This window comes from Chanodichthys erythropterus, chromosome 3, assembly GCF_024489055.1.
Source record: "Chanodichthys erythropterus isolate Z2021 chromosome 3, ASM2448905v1, whole genome shotgun sequence".
NCBI lineage: Eukaryota > Metazoa > Chordata > Actinopteri > Cypriniformes > Xenocyprididae > Chanodichthys > Chanodichthys erythropterus.
In genome coordinates this window covers 35908158-35932921 of record NC_090223.1, presented here as the reverse complement: position 1 = coordinate 35932921, position 24764 = coordinate 35908158, and the positions used below count along the sequence as shown (strand labels likewise).

The following is a 24764-nucleotide window of genomic DNA, read 5'->3' as shown; positions in this document are numbered from 1 at the left end:
TGTAACTTCTTGCTTGCTTGTATTCTGCTTCAGCTCTCTTTCTCTTGGTAAACTATGCATGTATGTGTGTGAATGTTAAAGTGTTTAGTCTAGTTAAATCTTTTAAAGTTCATGTCACACATAAAGTTGTCTGTGTTTCATGCTCATATACTGGAGTCGCTATTCATGCAGATCCTGACTACATGCTCTGAGTAGTAATGTAAAATAAGATTATTATTTCCCATAACCTGGAAATGAACATTTCTTAGGCTAGAATTAATAAACAATTAACACAGTGTGCATTGGACACTGTTTTATTAATTGATCCAAATATTTATAATTATAACTAGTTATGATTAATTATATTTATTTTGAGCTAATTTGCTACAACTGGAATTTTGAGGAAACAAGAAATCAGTTTGAATAAGTGTTAGATCAAAATCTCAATAATAGGTAGAATATTTGTAGTCTCAGTCATCAGTTTAGAAACAGGCGCCTCAATCCCTGTGATGTGTGGCAGCAGCAGCGCAAGGCCTCGGGAGAATGACCAAGCAGACACAGATCAAGTGTGGTACAAAGCATGCTCAGATTTATTCAGGAAGAAGGGTCATATATATACAGATATAGGTCAAACAACAATCTCCAGGACGGTTTGAGCATCCAATCATACGACTAAAGAATCAAACCTTACCGTGGATGGCATTTCAAGAAATATAATAATAAATAAGCAATGTATGTGCGCAAATGTGCGTGTGTCTTCAACTTCTGATTACATGTGAGAGTGTCAGTGTGTTCAAGGACTACTACTTCTTGTTTTGTCTAGGTTGGTACATGATGTGCACAATGGAAAAATCCCAAGACACAGAGAAAATGTCAAAAAGTGAAGCCCAATAAATAAGAAATTATTCAACAATAATGAAAAGGCACCCACTCCTCCATCCTCCAGCCCAGAAATAGATCAAATATAGCTGTCTTTAAGGAAATATCAGTTCTATAATTGCACTGTGAGGAAGCTTAAAGAGGAGCTATGAGCAAAGATACACAGAAGCTGAGATGTAAGGAAAATAAACAAGGATTCACAAATTAGAAATGACAAAACACCTATTTGAGTTCTAGGAAGCACATGTAAGCTGTCTTTACGGGAGCAAGGCACCTGACCCCATGTTAGTGTAGTGGAAGTCACTTTGCATAAGTGGGCCCTAAAAAAATACCATTTGACAAACCGTTTGATTAGACTTGCAATTTCAATAGTTGCTCTCATAGTAGGTAATTTAAACAAATGTAACTTGTGCAAACAATGTGGCCTCTTGTCTCTGTTTCACTGTGTGATTATTCAATGTTTTCATAGCTCTTTATATCACATGGTGATGCTACTGCATTTTACAGGAAAAGGCACGTTGGGCTTAGAATTGCTTTTTTTAACTGCAGTTCAAACCTGGCTAGATGGAAGCATTCAAACGAAGCATCAGTGAGATCAAGTCTGTACATTTCCTGGCCAGAGAAGATCTGAACAATTAGGTTAAGCTTGATATGCACTTATTTTTTTTTTTGAAGTTTAAATAAAATCGAAGTGCAACTATGTGTCTGTTCTTATTTACATACTGAACTAGCCATACTAATGTTAACCAATCTAGCTTTTACACTGTACAAACTATGCGATTTTAAGTGTGGATTCCACACCCAATGATAATGGCAAACAAAGGTGGCTTTGAGGCATCTCATTTCCATTAGAAAATGCAACTGTAGTGTTTTCTTACTCCACAGCTGCAATGCAGGTATCTTCCCACTAGGTGGTGGATGCTTACTCTGACTTCCTTACTAATATATTCTAATTCCCTCACACTCACACAATTGTTTCGTACTCCATAGATTTCTACAAAATAATCAGTTCACACAGAGACCATTGTCTTATTTAGTATTCACCAGGTTTATCACAGGCAACAAGAGCAGGCAACAGCAAAGGAAACTGCCACAATGTGCTTGCCTGGGAAGGCCAGACTGATATATCTTCTACAAGATATATCAGTCTGGTCTGGTCGCGATTCGAGTCAACTCCAAACCGTACCGTGCAATCAGATTCGTTTATTTTTAGTGATGCAAACAGCGTCACTCTAGTGCGGTGAAAGTCCCTTCAATATCAACAACGATTGCGCACGGGAGACCCGAGAGTTTGTTCTATTCAGCCATGAATTCAGTTTTAAATGACCAAAAACACATTAATTATTTACTTTTCGCTGTTGACTCTCTTGTCGCTTTGTTAACGTCATATCCACCCTTCTCTGATTGGTTTACTCTGCTTCCTGTTTGCTCGGATTTGCTCCGCCCTAGAAATCGAATTGATTCAATGGCCGACCAGACTCATCCGCTGGTACAGTGCTGAGGCTGGATTTTCCAGGCAAACAATGTGCATGTTTTCTACTACTATATATTTAGAATAAATGACTGCCCCAAGGAGAGGGACATAGTTTCACTAATGATTTGTTTATTTTGCACAAATTAATAAATCGTTTTAATTATTTGCTTTTATTGGAATACTTTGTGAAAATTTTAAGATTTTGGCCTATTTTTGCATCCATGTCTTCTTTTACTCTAATAGAAAGAAAACTACTACCATCTGTCTGTTAGATTTCTTCTAATTTAACCAAAACAAGCTAATCTGCATATTTAAACACATCAAGTGTCCCCTGAAATGTTAAAAGTACATAATATATATTCTAACAAATGCCTGCAGTGGGCGCCAAAAGCCTGCATGTTGTTGTTACACAGTACTATCAAATCCTTGTTTTTGGCCAACCAGCAAAATTTTAAATTATAATATTAGTTAAATAATAATAATATTCTGCCACTTCTTTATGATAAAAATGCTACAGCCACTGTAATTTCTGTAATTTCATGGAATGCTTCTCTTCTGGTATTGACAGCCCTACAGATATCTTTACCATGGTTCAAAATGCACATTAAAATAATTGAAATTATAGTATGACATAAATTGCATTAGTATCAAAAAAGGCAGATTCATTGCTGGTGGTCAAATTATTAATGCGGTGTTAAACGTATAATCTCAAAAAAAAAAAAAAAAAAAAAAATTCACATGTTTGTGAACATACTACCCAAAAGAGCAGGATTCATCTAGGGCTTTTTTCTTTTTCACTTCTCATTGCCAGACAGCAGTTGTATTTTCCCAGGCATAGTTGTCACAAGTTTTCAGCCAGCAGCAAACATGAGGTGAGGCGGGGAACGCTTGCATGCGGGAATGAATGGCGTGTCGTGGAGGGAGGGCATTTGAACTCGAAAAAGTCGACTGGTTTTATATATATATATATATATTTCAAATTGAGTAAATATATTTGTTTGATAGGGAAGCTGCGTGCAAATAGGAATATATATTCATTTATTTAAAAAAAGAAAAGAAAAGAAAGCACCCCAGAAAAAAAGGGAACTTTCTCTTGAGGAAGAAAAAAGACCATGTGCTCAACCCCCTTTTTTGTCTATGTGTGCACGTGCCAGGTTGTGATAAGCAGAAGCTCAAGCTCAAGCATGTTGCTTGACGCGTGCGAGAACCAATTAGGTTCATTCTCGTGTGTAACAGCATGTTTGAGCTTCCGCAAGACGTTTGTTCTCACGCGTCAAGCAGGTTCGGTTTCTGTTTATGTTGCTAATCAGTGTTTTTATGTGAATAAAATTAAATCTGTTCACTATATAAAGTGATCAAGTCTCCAGAAAATTTGGACAAAACCACTCAATCCATATGGATTAGTTTTACGGTCTCTTTATGAACTTTTGAAGCGTCAAAGTGTCATTTATGTAGCTGTCTATGGAGGGACATAAAGCTCTCATATGTCATAAAAAAGATCTTCATTTGTGTTCATAAGATGAACAAAGGTCTTACGGGTTTGGAACAACATGAGTATTTAATGACAGAATTTTCATTTTTGGGTGAACTAACCCTTTTAAGTATCACCTTTGCAGTTTGCTATGAAAGGTGACTCTTGAACATTTTTCCAAAGTCACCACTACTAACAGCTTGGTGATGACTAATTCTTCATATTCTTCTCACATTACTCTAATTCGGCCTGTTATTTTTTTCTTGATTTTCTTTTTAAATACATGTGGTATAATGATGTATCTGTAGGCCTATATACGTTTGTAATCTTGTATATTGACATATGGAGGCCAAAACATACAGAAATTAAAAATAATGTAACAGTAGGGGAAAATAGAGGAATAAATGACTTGATAAAACAAATACAATTTATTTTAATTTAGTTATGAATTTCTGTATTTTTTACTCTCTGTATTTTTAACTTTTTTAAAATTTTAACTTTAATTTATTATTTTTAGTGTTCATTTTATTTATTTCTCCATACCCACATAGCACTCACACTTGAAAAGCGACACATTTAAAGAGCCGCTGCTGCAAGGAACATTAATCAATCACTTAAATTTTGATCTGGGTCCAGTTGCATAAACCACTAAGACTAGTCTTACAAGTTAATCATCAAATGTTTATCTTTAAGACTGTTCATAACTTTGTTGAGTCAGTTAGGCTACCTAAAAACAGATTGGTCTAATAATTGATACCTAAAATTTAAAGTAACTGACCCTTGACTAACTGGTACACATTCCCATGGTTTTACAGACGAGGCTTAAAGGGTTAGTTCACCCAAAAATGAAAATTCTGTCATTATTTACTCACCCTCATGTTGTTCCACACCCGTGAGACCTTCGTTCATCTTCAGAACACAAATTAAGATATTTTAGTTGAAATCCGATGGCTCAGTGAGGCCTCCATAGCCAGCAATGACATTTCTGTCAACGGCTGAAGTCACGTGACTTTGGAGGCCTCATGGAGCCATCGGATTTCATCAAAAATATCTTAATTTGTGTTCTGAAGATTAACGAAGGTCTTACGGGTGTGAAACTGCATGAAGGTGAGTAATAAATGACAGAATTTCATTTTTGGGTGAAGTAACCCTTTAAGCTGTCCAAGACTAAAATGCATGTTTGAGCTGTTTTAACTGAAAGCAACTTGTCCTGACATATCTTTAAACATGTCAGTGCCATTGTTTTGTCTCAAAATGGACATGTGAATGTTTATAAAAGCTACTTAAATATACTAATAGAACTAAGGTCTAATCCTGGCTTAGTCTAAGTCCTGTCTGTGAAACCGGGCCTAATATCTTAAGACAGTTTATGCTATGTTTATGCAACTGGCCTCTGTGTTCTCAATATTACTGAGGACTTACATTGCATGGCCTGCAAGTTGTCTTCCTGCCATATTTGAAGATTGACCGTCTCTGCCATTAACTGTTATTGTACCAAAAAAGAGAGACCCCAGGTAAAAAAGAAGTACATACTTTAAGTGCTCTATTTTCACACACTAATTTTGTACTTAATATACTAAAAATTCTTCTTTAGTACTTCTTAAGATAATCTGAAGAACATCTAAGTGTACTCAACTGTGCTATTTTGAAACACCATGAAATATGAACTTAAATGTGCTTTTAATATACTATTTCTCTATTTAAAAATATATTTATATACCACGTGTAGTACACTATGGGTTCAAATGTACTATAAATGGTATCTAAATACATTTTTTAAGTACAGAGATAGTATATTAAAAGCACATTTAAGTTCATATTTCATGCCGTCTCAAAATAGCACAGTTGAGTACACTTAGATGTTCTTCAGATTATCTTAAGAAGTACTAAAGAAGAATTTTTAACATATTAAGTACAAAATTAGTGCACGAAAATAGAGCACTTTAAGTACATTATAGAAATGTAGGCTACTTCTTTTTTTTTTTTTACCTGGGACAGTTTAGGAAAAGATAGATTTGGAAGGACGAGAAAATTATGACAAAAGTTTTTTTTTTTTTTTTTTTTTTTTTTTTGCCTGAACTAACCCCTTCAACATTCATTTCGTTGTAGAGACCGCCAGTCAAAGCTAAATCAGTTTGCCTAGATTACGATGGCTTAAAAAGAATTAGCCCTGTTAAATTACCTCTTACATACCTCATATATTAGTCACTAACGATTTAATAAAGAACACTGGAAAGAAATAAAGGCGATAAATTAGGAATCCATTAGGTAACACGGCTATTTAGTGCAAAAAGCGTTCTTGGAAAAATACCTAAATTCTGAGGTAGGAGGAGAGCGCGAGGACTCAGCGGCACGAGCCTCGTCCAATCGCGTGCGACATCCTGCTGAATAAAAAAAGGCGTGATGAGGAGAGAGAAAAAAACGTCCGTTGAAAAGAGAGAGGTGGGGTGGGGGGAAACACGTCAAGCTTTCTAGCTAGACGGCTCGGTCGATCAGAGCTTGTGCTGGTACACTTCATTTAGCTCAACCGGAGAAGAACATCATTTTAGACCGGCAGAGAAAGCGAATGAGATTGCAACCTTCTCGCGCACAGTGACATATATCATCCTCTTTCTCTTCAGCAGGCTGATAAGGAGACCCAGATGGTGAGTTTTTGATTCAGCAGCAGCAGCAGCCAGTGAGTGAACCCAACGACCCCCTCGTCTTCTATTGTGGTGAGGTGCAGTACGCTAGCTAGGGAGCTACCGAGAGCTAACTGTGGGATAGTGGGCTGAAACTTACTGCTGTTGCAGTGATCCATCAAATCAGATGCTTTGCTTATTGTAGACACTATGAGAGTGTTTAGATCGCAAACAGAAGATGCATACTAATCAGACCTTGTTGTGTAGTGGGGGGGTCTGTGTTTCAGGGTCCAAAGCTGTCATGTGTCTTCCTGAAGATGCGTCTTTCCAAATGGATTAAATGTTTCATGTTTTGACACCTGGTTTTCGTCGACCCAGTTTAGTTCACGGAAAGGTGGACTGGTTCTTCCGTACTGATGCAATCGTAAACATGCAGGGTTTATTTGATTTTTAAAACCATAAATTCATAGTACCCTGCTTCTCTCAGCGTTACCGTGCATTTTTACCGTTATTTGATGCTTGGTTACATAAAATTACGTTGCCCAGCCTCTCTATCTAATGCATCCTTTCTCCTGTCCGTTCACATTTATTCATTTGGCGGATGCGTTTATCCGGAGTGACTTGCTTCACATTTGTGTGTGTGTGTGTGTGTGTGTGACATTTGAACGCTGTAAATTGAAATGTTGACAATTCATTACTCATCCCATATTGACCATAAACTTTGATAGACCAACAAGCTTTCCTTCTGTCATTGTATCATGGAAAACAGCAACTAGGAGTAAGCACAGGTTTAATGTGGAAATCTATGTAAATATTTTTTGACATTGAATCTCAGCCTAATGTTGTCATAGCAACATGTTTGTTTAACTCCTAGGCTAGCCAGCATCAGCTGGCTGAAAACATGTATGCATGTGATAATAATGGGAACAAATGTATGTTGAGCCGTTATAGAGGGTTAACCGTTTTGATTATACATGTTGTTATACTGAACATCTGTATGACTGATTTGGGTGTAGACCTAGGACTGCAGGCAGTCAGAGTCATGATGATATTCAGTATTACAACATGAATGCAAGTTCCTTATAGCTTAAATGATATCTAGTGTCTGTGTTGCAGGCAAAAAATTGCCAATTATTTTGTATATTTGTTCTCCACCAATGAAAAAGTACCATCAAGTTTTGCATGGAATGAGCGACTCTCAACACACTAATGAGAGAAATTGCAAAATGTGAGAAATTGTGCTTCAACTTCCATTTTGCAACTCGGCCCACTTCTAATCCACATCCTCTGGTCAAGAGTAACAGTACAAAGAGTGAAATGCCCCAGTTTTATACTAAATATCATTACTGAAACCAATTTGAGGAACAGGGCTAGCTAACTGTTGTATAATGATTTGTTTTTAGCGATTAAACTCAACCAATAAAAGTTAAATGTGTGCATCTTTATTCTTTTTAAAGCTTCCTGTCCTCTTTTGCAATGTTCTTTGTGGTTATTGATGGTGTCACTTTGTTTAGGCAATTAGAGATCATCTGGCAGTGTATTGTCTGATCAAACATACATTCACAGTTAAATTGGCTCCATTGGGCATTCAGCAGCATAAGGAAAATGGTTTTAGCAAATTAGGTGCTCGAGAGACTGTGACTGCCCAAGCAAATGGTACAAATATATGTAACCTCTTTTAGGGGGCAATTTATTCCAGAAGCATGTGTTGCTTTTTAATGATGTCTTCTTCTTTCATTAGAGGTGTCAGTCTCTGTTGTACGTTAAATTAAGAGCAGATGGCAGAAACTAAGCCCTGAAGATTGTGTACACAGATTATTCATGTGGAAATGACAGCCTGCGGCATCAACTGTCCAGTTGTCAGAAACGAACGTGGAGGCATGTCGTTCCAGGTGTTCCAGCAGAATGTTGTAACTTGCAGGAAGTTAAAAGGTTGTTCCAAGAAAACCTTGATAACTGAAGTTCTCATTCATATCAGATAAAGATGGAATCATGAACATCTAGGTATGTTTGTTCAGGTATGTTTTGTCTTGTACAGAAAACACTGTGCTTCAGCGATGTTCTTGCTTGAGCTGAATGTCACGCACTGAGGTTCTAGTCCACGGTCTACTCTTAGTCTCTTGACTATTCTTAGAACTCCATACTAATGAAATTATGCCAACAAGGACTCTGGGACAGCCTCTGCAGAGTGATAATGGAACCCTTTTTTTCTTTGCAAAAAATGTGTCCTTATATGGAGAAAGAGAAGAAATTAGGCTCACTCCATAGGCCTAAATAGAACTTTCCACTGAGTGACTAGCTGTAGCGCCGCAATTGATGCAGTTGTTATCTGTAGTGTCCCAGCGGCATGTCTTTGACTTGAGCATTTTAATAAGCTCAACATGCATGAATTTGTGGTATACTATGATTTACTGTTAATCACTTTAATGCAGGTGTTTATGAGAGTGTGTTTTTTTCCCTCTTGACTCTTTACTTGCATTGAGTTTAACCCAACATTTAAGACATAGTCTTCATATTCGGGGCTCTTTTGTAGCAGTTTTTTTTAAAAATTGCTTTCCTGTGTGAAAATGAGTGTGTGAAGTGTCCTGTGAAAGGGCAAAAGAGAAGAGGTTTCACATGTTTGTCAAATTCCATGGAAAGGAGTAATGTCTCTTGGCAATTCTGTCGGTATGTTTCATGATTTCTGATTGCAAAATGCATTCCCTTTCTTGTGATAAGAAGATCATGTTATGGTAGATGCTGACTGCTGTGTTTTGTGAAGCACCGCAAAGGGCCTAGATCATGTTTCGTACTCTGTCTGAACATGCTTCAAAAAAGGGATGTGTCCTGGCAGTACCGTTTAGGATCCACTGTTTTTTTTCTCAATTTGAAGTATAAACACAAAGTGTTTTCGAAGTGTTGCAAACATACCTGATCCTATAAGGAAAATGGGGAGGTTCTTTGGAAAGCATGTTTGAAAACAGTCATTATTTTTGTAGTTGTGTTCTAGTGGCGCCACTTCAGCTTTAACAGGTGAAATCTTACACCATGCACTTTCTCTTGGTCAAAGGTGTACTCTGGAGTCAAATGAAACATTAGACTGTTCCTCTTTAACCCTGCCCACACGTGTTCTCTTTAAAACGTACAGTATAGGCATATTAAGTTTTTTTTTTTTTTTTTTTTTTTTTTTTTTTTTTCTGCCTCAACACATTTAAAGTTTCACATCCGTGAGTAGACTCAACCGTCAGCTTCTGTCTGTGGCTCAGCACATTGGCAAAGACTTTCACGTTCTTCTTTAGAAGTGTTTGAGCCTCAGCATTTTCTCATGTACAACTGCTTTCTCGCAATCACTCTCTTCTTCATTCTGACCCAGAGCTTCTGCTCTCAGCAAGAATTCAGCCAGCTCAGGTTTATGAAAATGAACACTACAATGGTTGGAGAAGCAAAGCCCAGGAAATAGGTCTAACGATGGTATGAAACAACCAAACTTGAACTAGAAATTTGAATAAGCCAAACTCAAGGTTTCATTTTAAACAAACCAGTCAAGCATCTAGATGCAAGAGTAATTGACAACCAAAGTCTTTGCGTATTTCTGTTCTATATCTAATTTGAGTTATCTGCCTAGACTCAAAGTCAGCAGTGCACTGCAGTAGAGAAATGCACAAAATGACTGAAACTTTCAGAAAATGACTTTCCGATAGGCACCAGAGGAAAAATACTAACCTTAATGTGTCATTTCGTAATTTAATATAGCTGTATTGGTTTCCGAAGGCTCATTTTGTTTTTCTAGTTACAGGGAGATTAAACATAACTTGACTTTTGCAAAAATGGGCCCTCTAGCATCTTTCAGTACATTGCATCTCATTCATGGAGCCCAGCCAGACTCCCTCAGGGCTGCTGTATGAACCTCATATCTGTGTTGCCAGGAATTTTGACAATAGAGTTTTGTCTTCTAAATCTGACTCATTGCTCTTGTTCTTTAAGAATTATTAGCTTGGCAGAATGTGGCAAATGGGCCAAACCATTCACTCCATGTCTGTGGCCCTGTTTGTACCTAGTATTAAATGCAGTTTAACATGCATGTCTCTGCATGTTGATCAGGCATACCAAAATATTATGTGGGAATTTGCAGTTGCACTGCATGTAATGTGTCCTGTGTATTCCAGGTCACATCTGAAAGTTGTTTTGAATGATCACAAGATGCATTAGACACAAGGTGAACAGGGCTTGGCTGATGGTGACCACAAGATGGTTGTTGCCTCATCAGTCCACTGAACTCCTGCTTATTCCCCTGGCTGTCTGGACCCATGGGGAGCAGCTGATGGGATTTTGTCTAGCTAATGAGATTAAAAGAGTGTCTGCAGTCTAGTACCAAAGAGGAAGAGTAATAGAGAGTGAATGTTGTGTGTACACGGTGTGTGGCTGTGGGAGAGAGTAAAATACTGACCTTTGTTAATGGCAGGGCATCACAAATCATACTAGTCTGTCAGTGTTAGAGGGGGAGCAAGGGTTCAAATATGTACACACACTGCCCTGGGTCATAGTATGGCCTGCAGCCCATCTGGTTGGCTGTCATTTTAAATTTAGGTTGGTATTTAGCTTGTTCTGTCTCGCACACTCTCTCTGCTCCGCTTTGTTTTACTTAGAACATTTGAGTCTGAAACTAACACAAGGTTTTCTGTCATGTCTCTAATGTCACTGATCAGAAAAGTTTTCTTGTCATCCTTTAGAATTATTACTTAATTGGCCATCATAACAGTTAAATAATCTAAAAGGGTTCAGTCATTTTACTTGCCCTCATGTCATTCTACACCCGTAAGACCTTCATTCATCTTAGGAACACAAATTAAGATATTTTTGAAAAAAATCTGATGGCCCAGTGAGGCCTCTATTAACAGCAAGATAATTAACACTTTCAGATGCCCAGAAAGCTACTAAAGACATATTTAAAACAGTTAATGTGACTACAGTGGTTCAACCTTAATGTTATGAAAAGACAAGAATACTTTTTGTGCGCCAAAAAAAACTAAATAATGACTTAATTCAACAATATGTAATGATGGGATTATTTCAAAACACTGCTTCATGAAGCTTTGAAGCTTTACGAATCTTTTGTTTCTCAAATCAGTGGTTCGGAGCACTATCAAACAGCCAAAGTCACGCCCCCCAGTGGTGGACCATTGAAATTTCAAAACACTTATGACTTAAAGGTGCTCTAAGTGATGTCACGCGTTTTTAGGCCAAAACATTTTTTGTCACATACAGCAAACCTCTCCTCACTATCCGCTAGCTGCCTGTCCCTTGAACACACCGTAAAAAAACGCGGTCTCTGTAGTCACCAAGCTCCGAAAACGGCAATAAAAACAAACTGGTGCAGCCTGGACCACAAAACATAATAAACAGGTCCCAGCCAATAACCGACAAGAATGATTTATAATGCGCGTTCATGACGGTTTCAGGAAGCACGGAGGGGAGGGGGAGGAGGAGGAGGAGGGAGGGTCTAGCTAGCCTCTGTTTTGTTTGACAACACACCGAACATCAACAGGAAGTTACTCCACCCAGGATCACTTAGAGCACCTTTTAACAAAGCCTCCTTTATTGAAATCACGTGACTTTGGCAGTTTGATACGCGCTCCGAACCACTGATCCGAAACACAAGAATCACTAATGCACAGTACTATGCATTACTCTTATTTGAGGTACATTTTTAAAATTAGTGGATGGCTTGAAAATGCCTTTTGGAGTCGAGTCTGTACAGGGCCTGAAAAAAAAAAAAAAAATTAAAACCCTGTGACATTGTTAGATTTCACACTGTAATTTTCACTTTATATCTAATGACCTGATTGTCATTTACTAGATAAGAAATGCATTTACACGCAAGGTTGTGCTTTTGAAACAAGGCTGAACTTTAGAGAGAACATGGTGTTTTTTGTGTGTGTCATTGTGAAACCCAGAGGAGCTGGTAATGTGAACTGCAGTGTATTGATCTTCAGGGTCTTATGACTGCATATGGCATACATACAGCACTAAGGCTTGATTTTGTGTGCTGGTCAGCTGATGGCTGATTTTTGAGGGTCTCTAGGGAGGGCGGCTTGGAACCCAACATTTGTAAAGTGCATCCGAGCAGAGCACAGGAAGATGTGTCATCACTCCTTCCTGCCACAGTGCAGACAGTTGGGAGGCTGTGCTATCTGCATGTGTGTGTGGAGAGAGAGACTGTTTTTCTCTGTCCCATGTACAAATAAGGCAAAAAGGGACAGATGGCACCAGCTGAGATAGTGCCCTGCTCCATTGGTTTTTGTGCTTCTCTTGTGTGCAAGTATTAACACTCACACATCTCTAGTCCTGTTTTGCCACCATTTAAACTGTGACTGACCAGAGCATCTTTGTTTTGGGTTCAATAGTTTGTGGCATCATTTTATTGCATATCTGCTAATCAGAAGACAAAATACCCAAAACGTCTTTTTTTTTTTCTTTTCTTTTAGGTTACTTTTGTGTGCTTGTTTAGTCTCCTTCACACCCTCTCTGCTACTCGTGTATTTATTTTCCATCTTGACTCTTCTTTAAAATGTAAATGGTCTTTTTGGTATTTGTGTGCATTTAGCATGAATATGTAAATGACTGTGGCAATAGCTCTGAAACAAACATGTTACACAAACACTCTGAAACAGGAAGTGGGCTGAGGGTTGTCTTGCACTCAGGGTGTGTTGTGACTTTATCAGATAAAGTGTAATCATGTTGGCTTCTCGTTTTACATTTGCAAATTCATGGTGGTTCTTTATTGACCAGGGGATAAACACATTACACAGCTTGTACAATAACACTTTACACGTCAGTGCAGACACACATGGGACTTTTTGCAGTACATGCTTTGCAAGGTTGCAACACAGATGCAGAACCCAAAATTACATGTTCCTAAGTTGAAAATTTAAGATTTTACATTGTATCATATTTTTTTGTTTCTAGAAAAAGTGTGTTTTTTGTAATGACAAAATATTAAGAAATACAATCCTAAAGAATGCACTTGTTTTAGCTGCTTAATGGGAGTATTGACACAAACTTCACTATTTGATTCGATATCGATTAATTTGGATACATATCAGGTACAGTACATGGCCAATTTTCTCAAGAAAAAAACCTCTCTACTATAATGCTGTAAACTATACAGGGAGTCAGTTGGTTTGCCTGGCAAGGCCAGACTGATATATCTTCTACAAGATATATCATTCTGGTCAGTCCGCCCTCCGTCACGATTCGAGTCAACTCCAAACCGTACCGTGCAATCAGATTCGTTTATTTCAGTGACACAAACAGCGTCACTCTAGTGCGGCGAAAGTCCCTTCAATATCAACAAAGATTGCGCACGGGAGACTCGAGAGTTTGTTCTATTCAGCCGTGAATTCAGTTTTAAATGACCAAAAACACATTAATTATTTACTTTTCGCAGTTGACTCTCTTGTCGCTTTGTTAACGTCATATCCGCCCTTCTCTGATTGGATTACTCCGCTTCCTGTTTGCTCGGATTTGCTCCGCCCTAGAAATCGAATTGATTCAGGGGCCGACCAGACTCATCCGCTGGTACAGTGCTGAGGCTGGATTTTCTAGGCAATCAGTTGGTACTACACAGCATGTACACAGTACAAATGCTTTAATTACACAAAGGTAACTTTTTATAATAATAGAATTATAATACTAACTTTATAATGACATAATTATGTATTCTACTCCAATTCGTTTTTGAAATAAAAACATTTAAATATTGAAGAACGTATGTATGTAAATATTGAATGTAACATTGTGATATTGTTTACAAGCTATTTTGTTGACTTCTTTCTGTGGTCGAAACACTGAGCGATTACATGAGACATGATGTACTGTATCTTTCAACATACCTTATGATGTTCATCCTTGTTTATTTTGTGCTGTAACTAATAGTAAAGCGGAATTGAGTGGAAGCACATTAAAGAGCACCAAAGTGGTAATTATTGTTTGAATTTCATAATAAAATGGACAGAATTTGAAATCGGAGACTTGGTTTCATATCAAAAGTAACAAAGGACAAAGCTTATGGCAGGTTATTGGATGGGAGGCGCACTACAAAGTTTTGTTCATTCATCAACTGAACAGAACAGCACAGACTAAAAGATTATTGGTATATAAGAATCAATATCAGTTCATCAAAATGAGAATCTATTACAATTGAGAATTGAGTTAATTTTTTGTTTTTTATCCAATCCTAAAGCAATTGATAAAATATATGTGCCGCCACCACACACACACACAGTGCTAAAATAATAATACTAATAATAAAAAATGAAAATCTCATAGATTTGACTATTACAAGAAAGCAAGCAAGTAAACGAAAACAATAGATATTTATTAAAAAACTTTTTAATATCAAGACTTTTCTTGTCACCAATTGTCAATGCGTTTTAGTTTGATTAATAACCTGTCCGACATCGATGCATCCATAGTTTTCATTCTGTCGGTCTTATTTTAGCCATTTAAAACCCGTTCTTTATTCTGCTCCATTGTTGCACACTTGTATTTATCATATCATTAGCCTCATAGCATAATTGCCTAAGTCATTCTTTGGCCAAATTGTGATATCTGCCTTTGAAATACGATCTGGGCAATTATGCTATGAGGCTAACGATATTTGAATTCATTTTCATAAGGGAATTTGTTGCTGTCTGATACTGATGACGTTCGTGTCTGATTCTGTTTTTAAGCAAATATTATCATGTTGAGCAGGCTGAGTGGTTGTAATCTCATTTCAAGGCTTTGTGTGTGTGAGAGCAAAGTCCCTCTCGATAATGGCTATAATTTGTGAAAAGTGGTGTTATTGAATGTCGGATGTGATATAATGGTCATCACTGATACTTACACTGCCTTTCTGAACTGAGCAAATGAACTCTCCTTTTTTTCTAAAGTACAACAACAAGTGGGCATGTGTGTGAGCTGTTATACCAGCAGATCTGTGTGTGAATCAAGCTCTAGATTTATATGAAGGAGACAAGTATAGATGCAGTAGTGGAGGTGGAGAACTGCTGGCTTTCTGACAGACCTGAGCAGTTACATAACCTGTCAGTTCAGCATTTTATAAAGCAGATCGTTCTTATACCCAATTGGTTTAACATTTTACAGACTCTCTGTGGGTATTTTGTTACTGGTTCAATGTCGTGCAGGTGTGTCCCAAACCCTGACCCTGTCATTAGCATTTTGTCTGAAATCTATCATAAACACTTTGTTCTTAAATTCCCATTCTCCCTTGTGGCCTGTACAGATTGGCAGCTGTTTTGATTTTAAGAGCTACAGAATATGTGGTGCAGAGTTGACCATGGGACATGGGCCTGTGTTATGTAATGTTACATTAATGTCACAACTTTAGCTTGGCTCAAACTGAAAGCATGTGTGCACAGGGTCTTTATTTCAAGGGGTGACTGCGTTAGAAACACTCACCAGGCTTAGTCTTTGTTGATCCCTCTCCATGCATTTGTGTGTGTATGTGGGTACACAGACAAAAGGTGCCTGTAAAAGCATGCGACCAGATGGAGGGATATAGGAGGGACTGGATGAAGTGGTTGCAAGGGAACATTTTTGGAGTTATGTCAGGTTAGGAGGGCGGCAGTAATGGTGGATGGATGATGTGCAGGATTATGCTGTGGTATTCACAAAGCAGTGCCTGAAATAGTGTTGCCATGGGTAACCTGTCTTAGGACCACTGGCTTAATTTTCTTTCTTTTTTTCTTTTTCCAGGACAACAGGAACACGTCTGATGACAAGCCCGTTCAGCGTTCTAAGGTACATCACTTTGTTCACATCCTTGTCTTTTCTCCATCTGTTTCTAGATTTAATATTGTGCAGTGAATCTCTATCTGTCTGTCTTTGAGTCATGCACTATATCTCAAGTCATGTGTTCCTTGCAAATTCATTGAGTGAACTATTGTTTTAAATGATTGAAAAGAAATGGCAGTGCCTTTTTGTTTCCTATCAGTCTTTCAGTTTCAAGACACAGAAGGAGACCTGTGCATCATGTGAGAAGACGGTGTATCCGATGGAGAGATTGGTGGCTAACAACCTCATCTTCCACGCCACATGCTTCTGCTGCAAGCATTGCAACACCAAACTCAGGTTAGACACTTCCTCACCAGCACAGTCTGAGAAAAACGGCAAACAGCGGCAGTTAAACATGCTGGAAACTGAAATTGTCCTTTTGAAAGAAGTCTCTTTTTCTCACCAAAGCTGCATTTATTTGATCAAAAGTACAGTAAAAACAATTTTTTTGTGAAATATTTTTGCAACTGAAATTGAAATTTTCAATTTGAAAATTTATTCCTGTGATATCAAAGCAGCCATCACTCCAGTCTTCAATGTCACATGATCATTCAGAAATTACTCTAATATGATTTTGCTGCTCAAGAAACATTTCTTATTATCAATGTTGAAAGCCATTTTTGCTGCTTAAAGGGATAGTTCACCCTAAAATGAAAATTTGATGTTTATCTGCTTACCCCCAGGGCATCCAAGATGTAGATGACTTTGTTTCTTCAATAGAACACAAATGATAACTCGAATGATATGAATACCAAACAGTATTCATATCATTTTTACCTCTAAAACACCACTATGTCCAACTGCGTTCAGCACTCGCTTAGTGAGGTCTGATCACGCTCTGACAATGATGAGTGACTTCGATGAGTGCCAGACATCACATAAGCAGATAAACATCAAATTTTCATTTTTGGGTGAACTATCCCTTTAATACTATTGTGGAAACTGTGATACATTTTTAGGATTCTTTGAATAGAAATTTCAAAAGAATAGTACTGATTTGAAATTGACACACTGCAAACCACGGACACGCACACCTGGAGCAGTGGGCAGCCTTTTTTTTTTTTTTTTGTGATTGGGGTACCTCAGTCATTTCCTGCCGGTATTTGGACTCGAACCCGCAACCTTCGGGTTACTGTCTAACCATTAGGTCCATTACATAGATGCCTCATTCCACTGCTCCAGATACATCTGCGTGTAGTCACTCACAGTAAGAATCAATGATGACACAACATTGTGCAGCTCCTGGTTGTGAAACCGCCATGATGTAACTTAAAGGGATAGTTCACCCAAAAATGAAAATTTGATGTTTATCTGCTTACCCCCAGGGCATCCAAGGTGTAGATGACTTTTTTTCTTCAGTCAAACGCAAATTATGATTTTTAACTGCAACCGCTGCCGTCTGTCAGTCAAATAATAGCAGTGATTTGGAACTTGAACAATAAGAATCGAAATAACTTCCATAGACAAATCCAAATTAAACCCTGCGGCTAGTGACGACACATTGATGTCCTAAGACACGAAACGATCGGTTTGTGCGAGAAACCGAACATTATTTATATAATTTTTTTCCTCTAATACACCACTATGTCCAACTTCGTTCAGCTTCCGGCTAGTGTGGTCTGATCGCGCTCTGACAACGGAAGTGATGTCTCGCGCTCATTGAAGTATATGGGCGAGACATCACTTCCGTCATCACAACGCGTTTTTTGACTTCACTAACAGGAAGCTGAACGAAGTTGGACATAGTGGTGTATTAGAGGTAAAAATTATATAAATAATGTTCGGTTTCTCGCACAAACCGATCGTTTCGTGTCTTAGGACATCAATGTGCCATCACGAGCCGCAGGTTTTAATTTTGATTTGTCTAAGCAAGTTTCATTTACTGTTATAGTTGAAGTTCCCATCCACTGCTATTATTTGACTGACAGAGGGCAGCGGTTGCAGTTAAAAATCATAATTTGTGTTCGACTGAAGAAAAAGTCACCTACATCTTGGATGCACTGGGGGTAAGCAGATAAACATCAAATTTTCATTTTTGGGTGAACTATCCCTTTAACTCCACCATGAGTTAATTTTTATATGCATTAACTCAATATTACAGGTTTTATACTTTTAATGTTGTGTCAGCTGACGCCTTTATCTTGTATTGTTCAGTTTAGCAAAATCAACTGCTGAAGTCTATTTCATATATAGATATTCATACATGCGTCTAACTACAGTTGCAGACGCTGTCAACTTGCTCTTGTATGTTCACAAACCGCTCCAATATGGCAGATGGCTTAAGTATAGCAGCCCATTGAAACTGCCGCTAATGAGCATCTCGGTGTATATATCTATGGCCACGACTGCCCCTTTAATTTACTTTGATAATGCTAAAGCCCAAAGTATACTTGAGCTGACTGCGTCCTCACACAGTCTACATTACATAATTTCCGTCATCAGGAGGGTCTGCGGACTGTCCACATACAACAGCGCGTGCGAGTGACTTGAGAGCTTAAAAACAGCAGTGGTTAATAAAGGCCTTCTGAAGTGAAGCAATGCTTTTATGTAAGAAAAATATCCGTATTTAACACATTATAAAGTAAAATATCTAGCTTCCGTATTCATCTCAGGAAAAAAAACGTAACTGACATTTCATTTTAAAGTGAATTAATCCTTTAACAGTGCTAACATCCTTGCTAAAAAATTCTTACTGACCCAATTTTTGTATGTATGCGTGCATTTATATGGATGTGATCTCTTGGCTTCTCTGCTCTGTAGTCTGGGGACCTATGCAGCGCTGCAGGGGGAGTTTTACTGCAAACCACACTTCCAGCAGCTCTTCAAGAGTAAAGGCAACTACGACGAGGGCTTCGGACGCAAGCAGCATAAGGAGCTCTGGGCCTCCAAGGATGCAGAGAGCATCACCAAGACGGCATAAATCCTCAGTGATTTCCAAAACCTACCTTTCTCCTCCACTGGCCAATGATAATGACCCTTTATATACTCTGCCCACATCCTTGACACACAATACACACATGCATCCACACTTAGACACTCTTGAACCAGGCTCTTTATGATATATCAACACAATCACAGATAGACCACCATGTGTTGGTTTTCTTTATCCCCCAATTTTAATTTCTAATTTTTATTTAGCTTTAGCAAATGTCATTTTGTGTTCATCTTTTTCTTTTTCTTTTTTTTGTCTAGTGTTGTGGAGTTAACAGTTAGTTGATTGTGACCAAAATGTTTGTATCCCTTTAGGAGGGATGATTCACTTATTAGCATCATTACGATCCTGTTTGGCAGTACTATTATGGTTGGTTTTCTGTCGTAAGAGTGGTTTCAAGATGGTTTCGATTATACACTCAGGTAATGATTCTGGGGTGTTGCATCAAAATTATTCAGCAATCTTTTATGTACAAGGTCGACTTAAGTGTTTTTGATTGATATTTATCCCTCTAGTTACATACTTTTTTCAGACTCTATGGCCTAACAATGGTCCTTACAATAAGAAACTATCTTTTATTTTGTTTGGTTGGTGCAGGATATTTTATGTGTGAATCTACAGGGTACACTGTACTGTAAAGAACTCGCTTGAGTTTACAATCCCTCATTCCTTTACTCTTTTTTTTTTTTTTTTTTTTTTTTTTAAGAATTAATAGTACTTTACAGATCCTGGAAGACAGGCCTCTGTAAACTCATTAAATAATAGCATATTCTTAAGCATGGGGATCTTTTATCAAATGTAATTACAAACACGACATTTCCTTTGCTGAATATCGACCAATTTCAGTTCATTTTATTATAAATTGACGTCTAGACTTGGACAGTCTTAAATTGCCTCTTTTCTGGCGCCCTCTAGTGTTTTGGATGCTTTTCCTTGTTTGACCTAGTTCTTCTCTTAGAAACTTAATGCCATCTAGTGATATCTATGCTCATCATATCAACCATAGATATGCCTTTTTTTTGGTCATTTTTTCTGCAGACTGCACATTTTTTATATATAATTTTTTTTTTCTTTTTCTTTTTATTATTGTTGCTCAGTTATTTCTTGCAGAGGCATTACATAAGAACCACTAAGCAGAGTGAATGTACTGTGATGCACTGTACTGTACTTATGCCTTGCTGCATGGGACCAAGCTTGTACGACAAATTAAGATATATTCACAGGGAACTAGGTCTCAGAGGAAATGACATTTATGATGCTTCGCACCATTGCCTTTCCCCCCTTCCACCACTTCCTGTCATCACATAGTTTTTAACTTTTTCCTGTAGGCTTCTCTGTGACGGGGTTTAGTAGGACTTTGAGTTCATACGTAACCGTGTGGCTCCTAAGTATTGCTCAGGAATATAGATGGGTCACAATGATCCAACAGCATCACCTCTAGTGTTAAAAGCTGTTGTTCACTAAATAAATCATTTTTACAGTCAGAATTGTTACGCAGTTGGGGTTTAAGCAGGAAGGGGGGTGATGTACATCTAAACGAACACTTCCATCCCAGGTTTTATATGCAGATGTCGGCGTGAAACTGTGACTTTGCATCTTGTGAATTGTCACTGTGACCTCTTCAGTCGTTCATGTATTTGTGTACAAACCTCATTGATGCCATCATGTAGTTTCTTTTAATGAATGAAATGCCTCTGAGTTTTAATGCTATTGCTTTTTTGGTTTTATAGTGTAACAAAGGGTAAAGCTATTCTGATGTGTCTGTATATGTTAAATGCCGTAAGGAAGTGGTCTGTAGATAGTTTTGTCTTTAGTTTTAGTCCATGATAGTGGCTTGTTGTGTTTGCAAGTGTCTTGTCTGCCTTCCAGTGCAATGGCCTTTTGTCTGTACGTTTGAGGAGATGCTCCATTTTAGACTTGCTAAGCCATTGAAAATCATCCAAATATTTTCAACAACTTGAATGCCACAAAAGTCCCTGTGTATGTATATATTTAAGATTACTGTGAAATTGAAATGCGTTGCGAGGTTTAGAGGAATTATCGAAAGCTCTTGGCATGAACGTGAATAATATTTTCATATTAAGCCTTATCATTTTAGTTGCTTTTTTTTTTTGTTTCAAATCCTTCATATTAAGAACGCATTTTCTTTTCAGCTTCCTTTTTGAGTTTATTTCCTCAAAATCATCAGCTTTTTTAAAAATGTCATAATCAACTTTCTCACTCTAACAAATTTCTTTTCAGTGTTGTCATTTTCTTTTCTGTCCAAATGTGCTTTTATTTTTGGAACAAACTGTCCACAGACACAAATCACTGTGTTTACACCAATTGTTAGTCGTGTTTGCACGCAGTGCGCCAAGGTACAGATGACACAATATCATGCAAACACTCACTGTCTTTTATAAACTACAGAACAAACAGGAAAAAGGTACACTCTTCTTTTTGCTCTTGGATTTGTAGTTATTGAAATGTGTGAGTGCGTCTTTGTAAATGTATGGATATTTAAGGTTGCAAAAGATTATTTTTAAATGCTGTTGACTCTGTCTGCATGCGTTGAGTGAGAGGAGATAAATGTACGCAAAGTGTATTACTCTAGATCTAAAACTTGATCAGTGGAATAAGGTGGCCTTAAAGCAGAAGGAGGTCTTGGCTCTTTACTTATTTTGTCCCCACCAGGTTTATTTTTGTCTTGGTACTTCTATCAGCCCTCCTTTGATCAGGAACTGCTACAATTCCTAATAAAATGTGATTCTTTCTTTAATTTCCCACAGTCTTCGTTTTGTCCTTTTCTCCTAGTTTTTAGTTCTCGTTTTTGTACACTCTTTTGGAGAAAATAAATAAATAAATGATATGCCGGTGTTGATCAACCCTTAGTATGGATGTTTTATTATATAAAATCTCACATTACATGACCCGATATCTTATTTTCAACAGCTTTATCTATTGATTTTAAGTGTGATGGTGTTAAATTTTACCATGTATTAAAACTAATATAAAAATATATTTTAAATAAAGACAGAACAACAAATAACATAACAGATAGCAGAGGGGAAATAATGATGAGATGGCTGTAATTACGTTTTATTCACAATAATCAGCATTTTCACTTAATTTCTATCTTTTAATACTGAAAATAAATACTAGTACCAGATACAAATCCAAAAAATTAATCGCAGTAATTTTTGCTGAAAAATATGCTCAGGATGACAACAGTGTGAAGAGTTATGTTGTGCATATGCTTTATGCATCATGTTATTCACCTAAACCCAGCACCACTATCATCCAAGGTCTTGCTTTAAAAAAAAAAAAAAAAAAATGGAAAGATAAACAAATATACATGCAAAATATAGGCATTAAACAAACAATATTAACAATTTACAATTCTCAGAGGGTAGACATAGATGCAAATTCCAAAATGTAACCGCAACAAAGTCTTATATGTAAAATCATGAAAGACAAGGATTAAAGAAAAAAGAGAAAAAGGTCATTAACCAACAATCTTTGTTAAATACACAAACTTAATTTGTTTGTACTCAAGGAGATTTACACATGTAATAATACATGACATTTTACTGTAGAATTGAGACCAAAGGCAAGATAATTCATTCTCATTTCCTTCCCCTCTTTTAAGTTAAAATCTTTGAAAATATAGTGGTTTAATTCGATTTGGATGAAGTCAATGAAGACACTTCTAAAATATTTGTTGTTACATTTATGATCTCTAATAGACAATTTACCCAGACAAGGAGATGGGAGAGAGAATGTCACAGAGTAATGTGAAAGAATCCTATTTACCAATAGTACAATATATATATTTTTTTTTTTTTGGTATAGCATTTACAACTCTGTAAACTCTTTAGGATGACATACAAATCCATGTTTTAAACAAAAATCATTGAAATTGAGAACGTTACCATAGTTGTCCATCATGTCGGAGGGAAAAATGTTATATTGAACCTTGTGGTGCAGAATAAAATGATTGTTCCAAATAGTTTTTTGTGGACTAAAGTTGTGAGAAAAAGGCTAATTTAGCTTACAGGGGAACCTGTTGATGGAATGCAGACAATTTAAGAGGTAATTTGGACAAATCAAAGTCACATTTAATCAAAAATACCAAGCCACCTACTTTCCCAAATATTGAAGAAGAGACAGTAAACCATAAGCTGTTAGTATTATGAAGAAATTATCTTAACCACTGAGTTTTTAAAACACTATTCATTATTTCTAAGTCAATAACATTTAATTTAAAAACAAAAATATTTTCAGTTGTTTCAATATCAATTTCACAGAATTGACAAGAGTTTTCTCCAATATCAAATTTTGATTTGAGGAATTGTAAAACATTTCAGCTGGTTAAACTTAGAAATGAAAGTTCACCTGCTGCCTTAAAAATGTGAGTTAATTCAACTAAACATAAGTTAACTCAACTTGAAGATAATCTTTGTCTTGATTACTTGTGAGTTGAAACAATGTATTACTTTTAAGTTTAATTTTTAACTTAAAATAATGCATTGTCTTGACTATTCGTGAGTTGAAACAAAGGTTATTTTCAAGTTGAATTAACTCACATTTTTAAGGCAGTAGGTGAACTTTCACTTCTAAGTTTAACCAGCTGAAAATGTTTTACAGATTTATTATTTTAAAATGAAGTTCTTTCATTTTAGGGAGACTTGGAAAGGCAAGATAATTCATTCTCATTTCCTTCACCTCTTTAGGGTTAAAATCTTTGAAAACATAATAATAATTCTATTTGGATGAAGTTTATCAATGAAGACACTTCTTATATATTTGTTGTTACATTTGTGATCCCTAATAAACGATTCACCCAGACAAGAGAGAATGTCGCAGAGTAATGTGAAAGAATCCCTTTTACAAATAATACCATGTTTGTTTGGTATGGCATTTACAACATTGTAAAACTCTTTAGGGTGACATACAAATCCATGTTTTAAACAAAAATCATTGTAATTGAGAAAATTACAATAGTTGTCCATCATATCCAATATGGAAAAATGTTATATTGAAACAGATTTGTTACGGTGCAAAATAAAAATACAAGTTTTGTGTGGACTAAAGTTGTAAGAAAATGCTAACTTCCAACACAGGAGAACATGTTGATGGACTGCAGACAATTTAAGAGGTAATTTGGACAAATCAAAGTCACAACTAATCAAAAATCCCAAGCCACCCAAATATTGAAGAAGAGACAGTAAAGCAGTTTGTATTACAAAGAAATTATCTTAACCATTGCGTTTTTAAAACATTATTTCATTATTTCTAAGTCAATAACATTTAATCCCCCCTCTTCGTAACTATGAACTATATCATTTTTGTTAATATAGTGATGCTTATTTATTTCCAAATAATGCTACATTATTTTAACTAAGTGAGGTGGGATAGCTAACTAGGAGGCTGGATAAACAAACCTAGAGAGTAATTCCATTTCAGTTAACACAATTCTCCCAAAAATCCCTTTGTATCCTCCAAGGTCTCCCTTTTGAAAGTTCACTTCTGACTCCTACGTCACAAATGTGTGCGCGGCAGTGATGCTGTGCGCTTCACGTCACCAAACATGAACTAAAGAGAGGAGAAGCG

General features: G+C 36.9%; 1 protein-coding gene across 1 annotated transcript; it reads left to right on the top strand.

The window, feature by feature from the left end:
- Positions 1 to 6242: 6242 nt before the first annotated feature.
- limd2 (LIM domain containing 2) lies at positions 6243 to 19886 on the top strand. The gene is made up of 4 exons (XM_067381980.1): positions 6243 to 6448; positions 16163 to 16207; positions 16401 to 16537; positions 19001 to 19886. Exons 1-4 carry the CDS (start codon positions 6446 to 6448, stop codon positions 19158 to 19160), a joined length of 345 nt encoding a protein of 114 aa, XP_067238081.1. The 5' UTR covers positions 6243 to 6445; the 3' UTR covers positions 19161 to 19886.
- Positions 19887 to 24764: the final 4878 nt, after the last annotated feature.

What these genes read in the sequence shown, in the direction of transcription:
- limd2 (XM_067381980.1), top strand. An exon ending in AGCCCGTTCAGCGTTCTAAG is followed by an intron (nt 16,208 to 16,400) that starts GTACATCACTTT and finishes GTTTCCTATCAG; the next exon opens with TCTTTCAGTTTCAAGACACA. An exon ending in CATTGCAACACCAAACTCAG is followed by an intron (nt 16,538 to 19,000) that starts GTTAGACACTTC and finishes TCTGCTCTGTAG; the next exon opens with TCTGGGGACCTATGCAGCGC.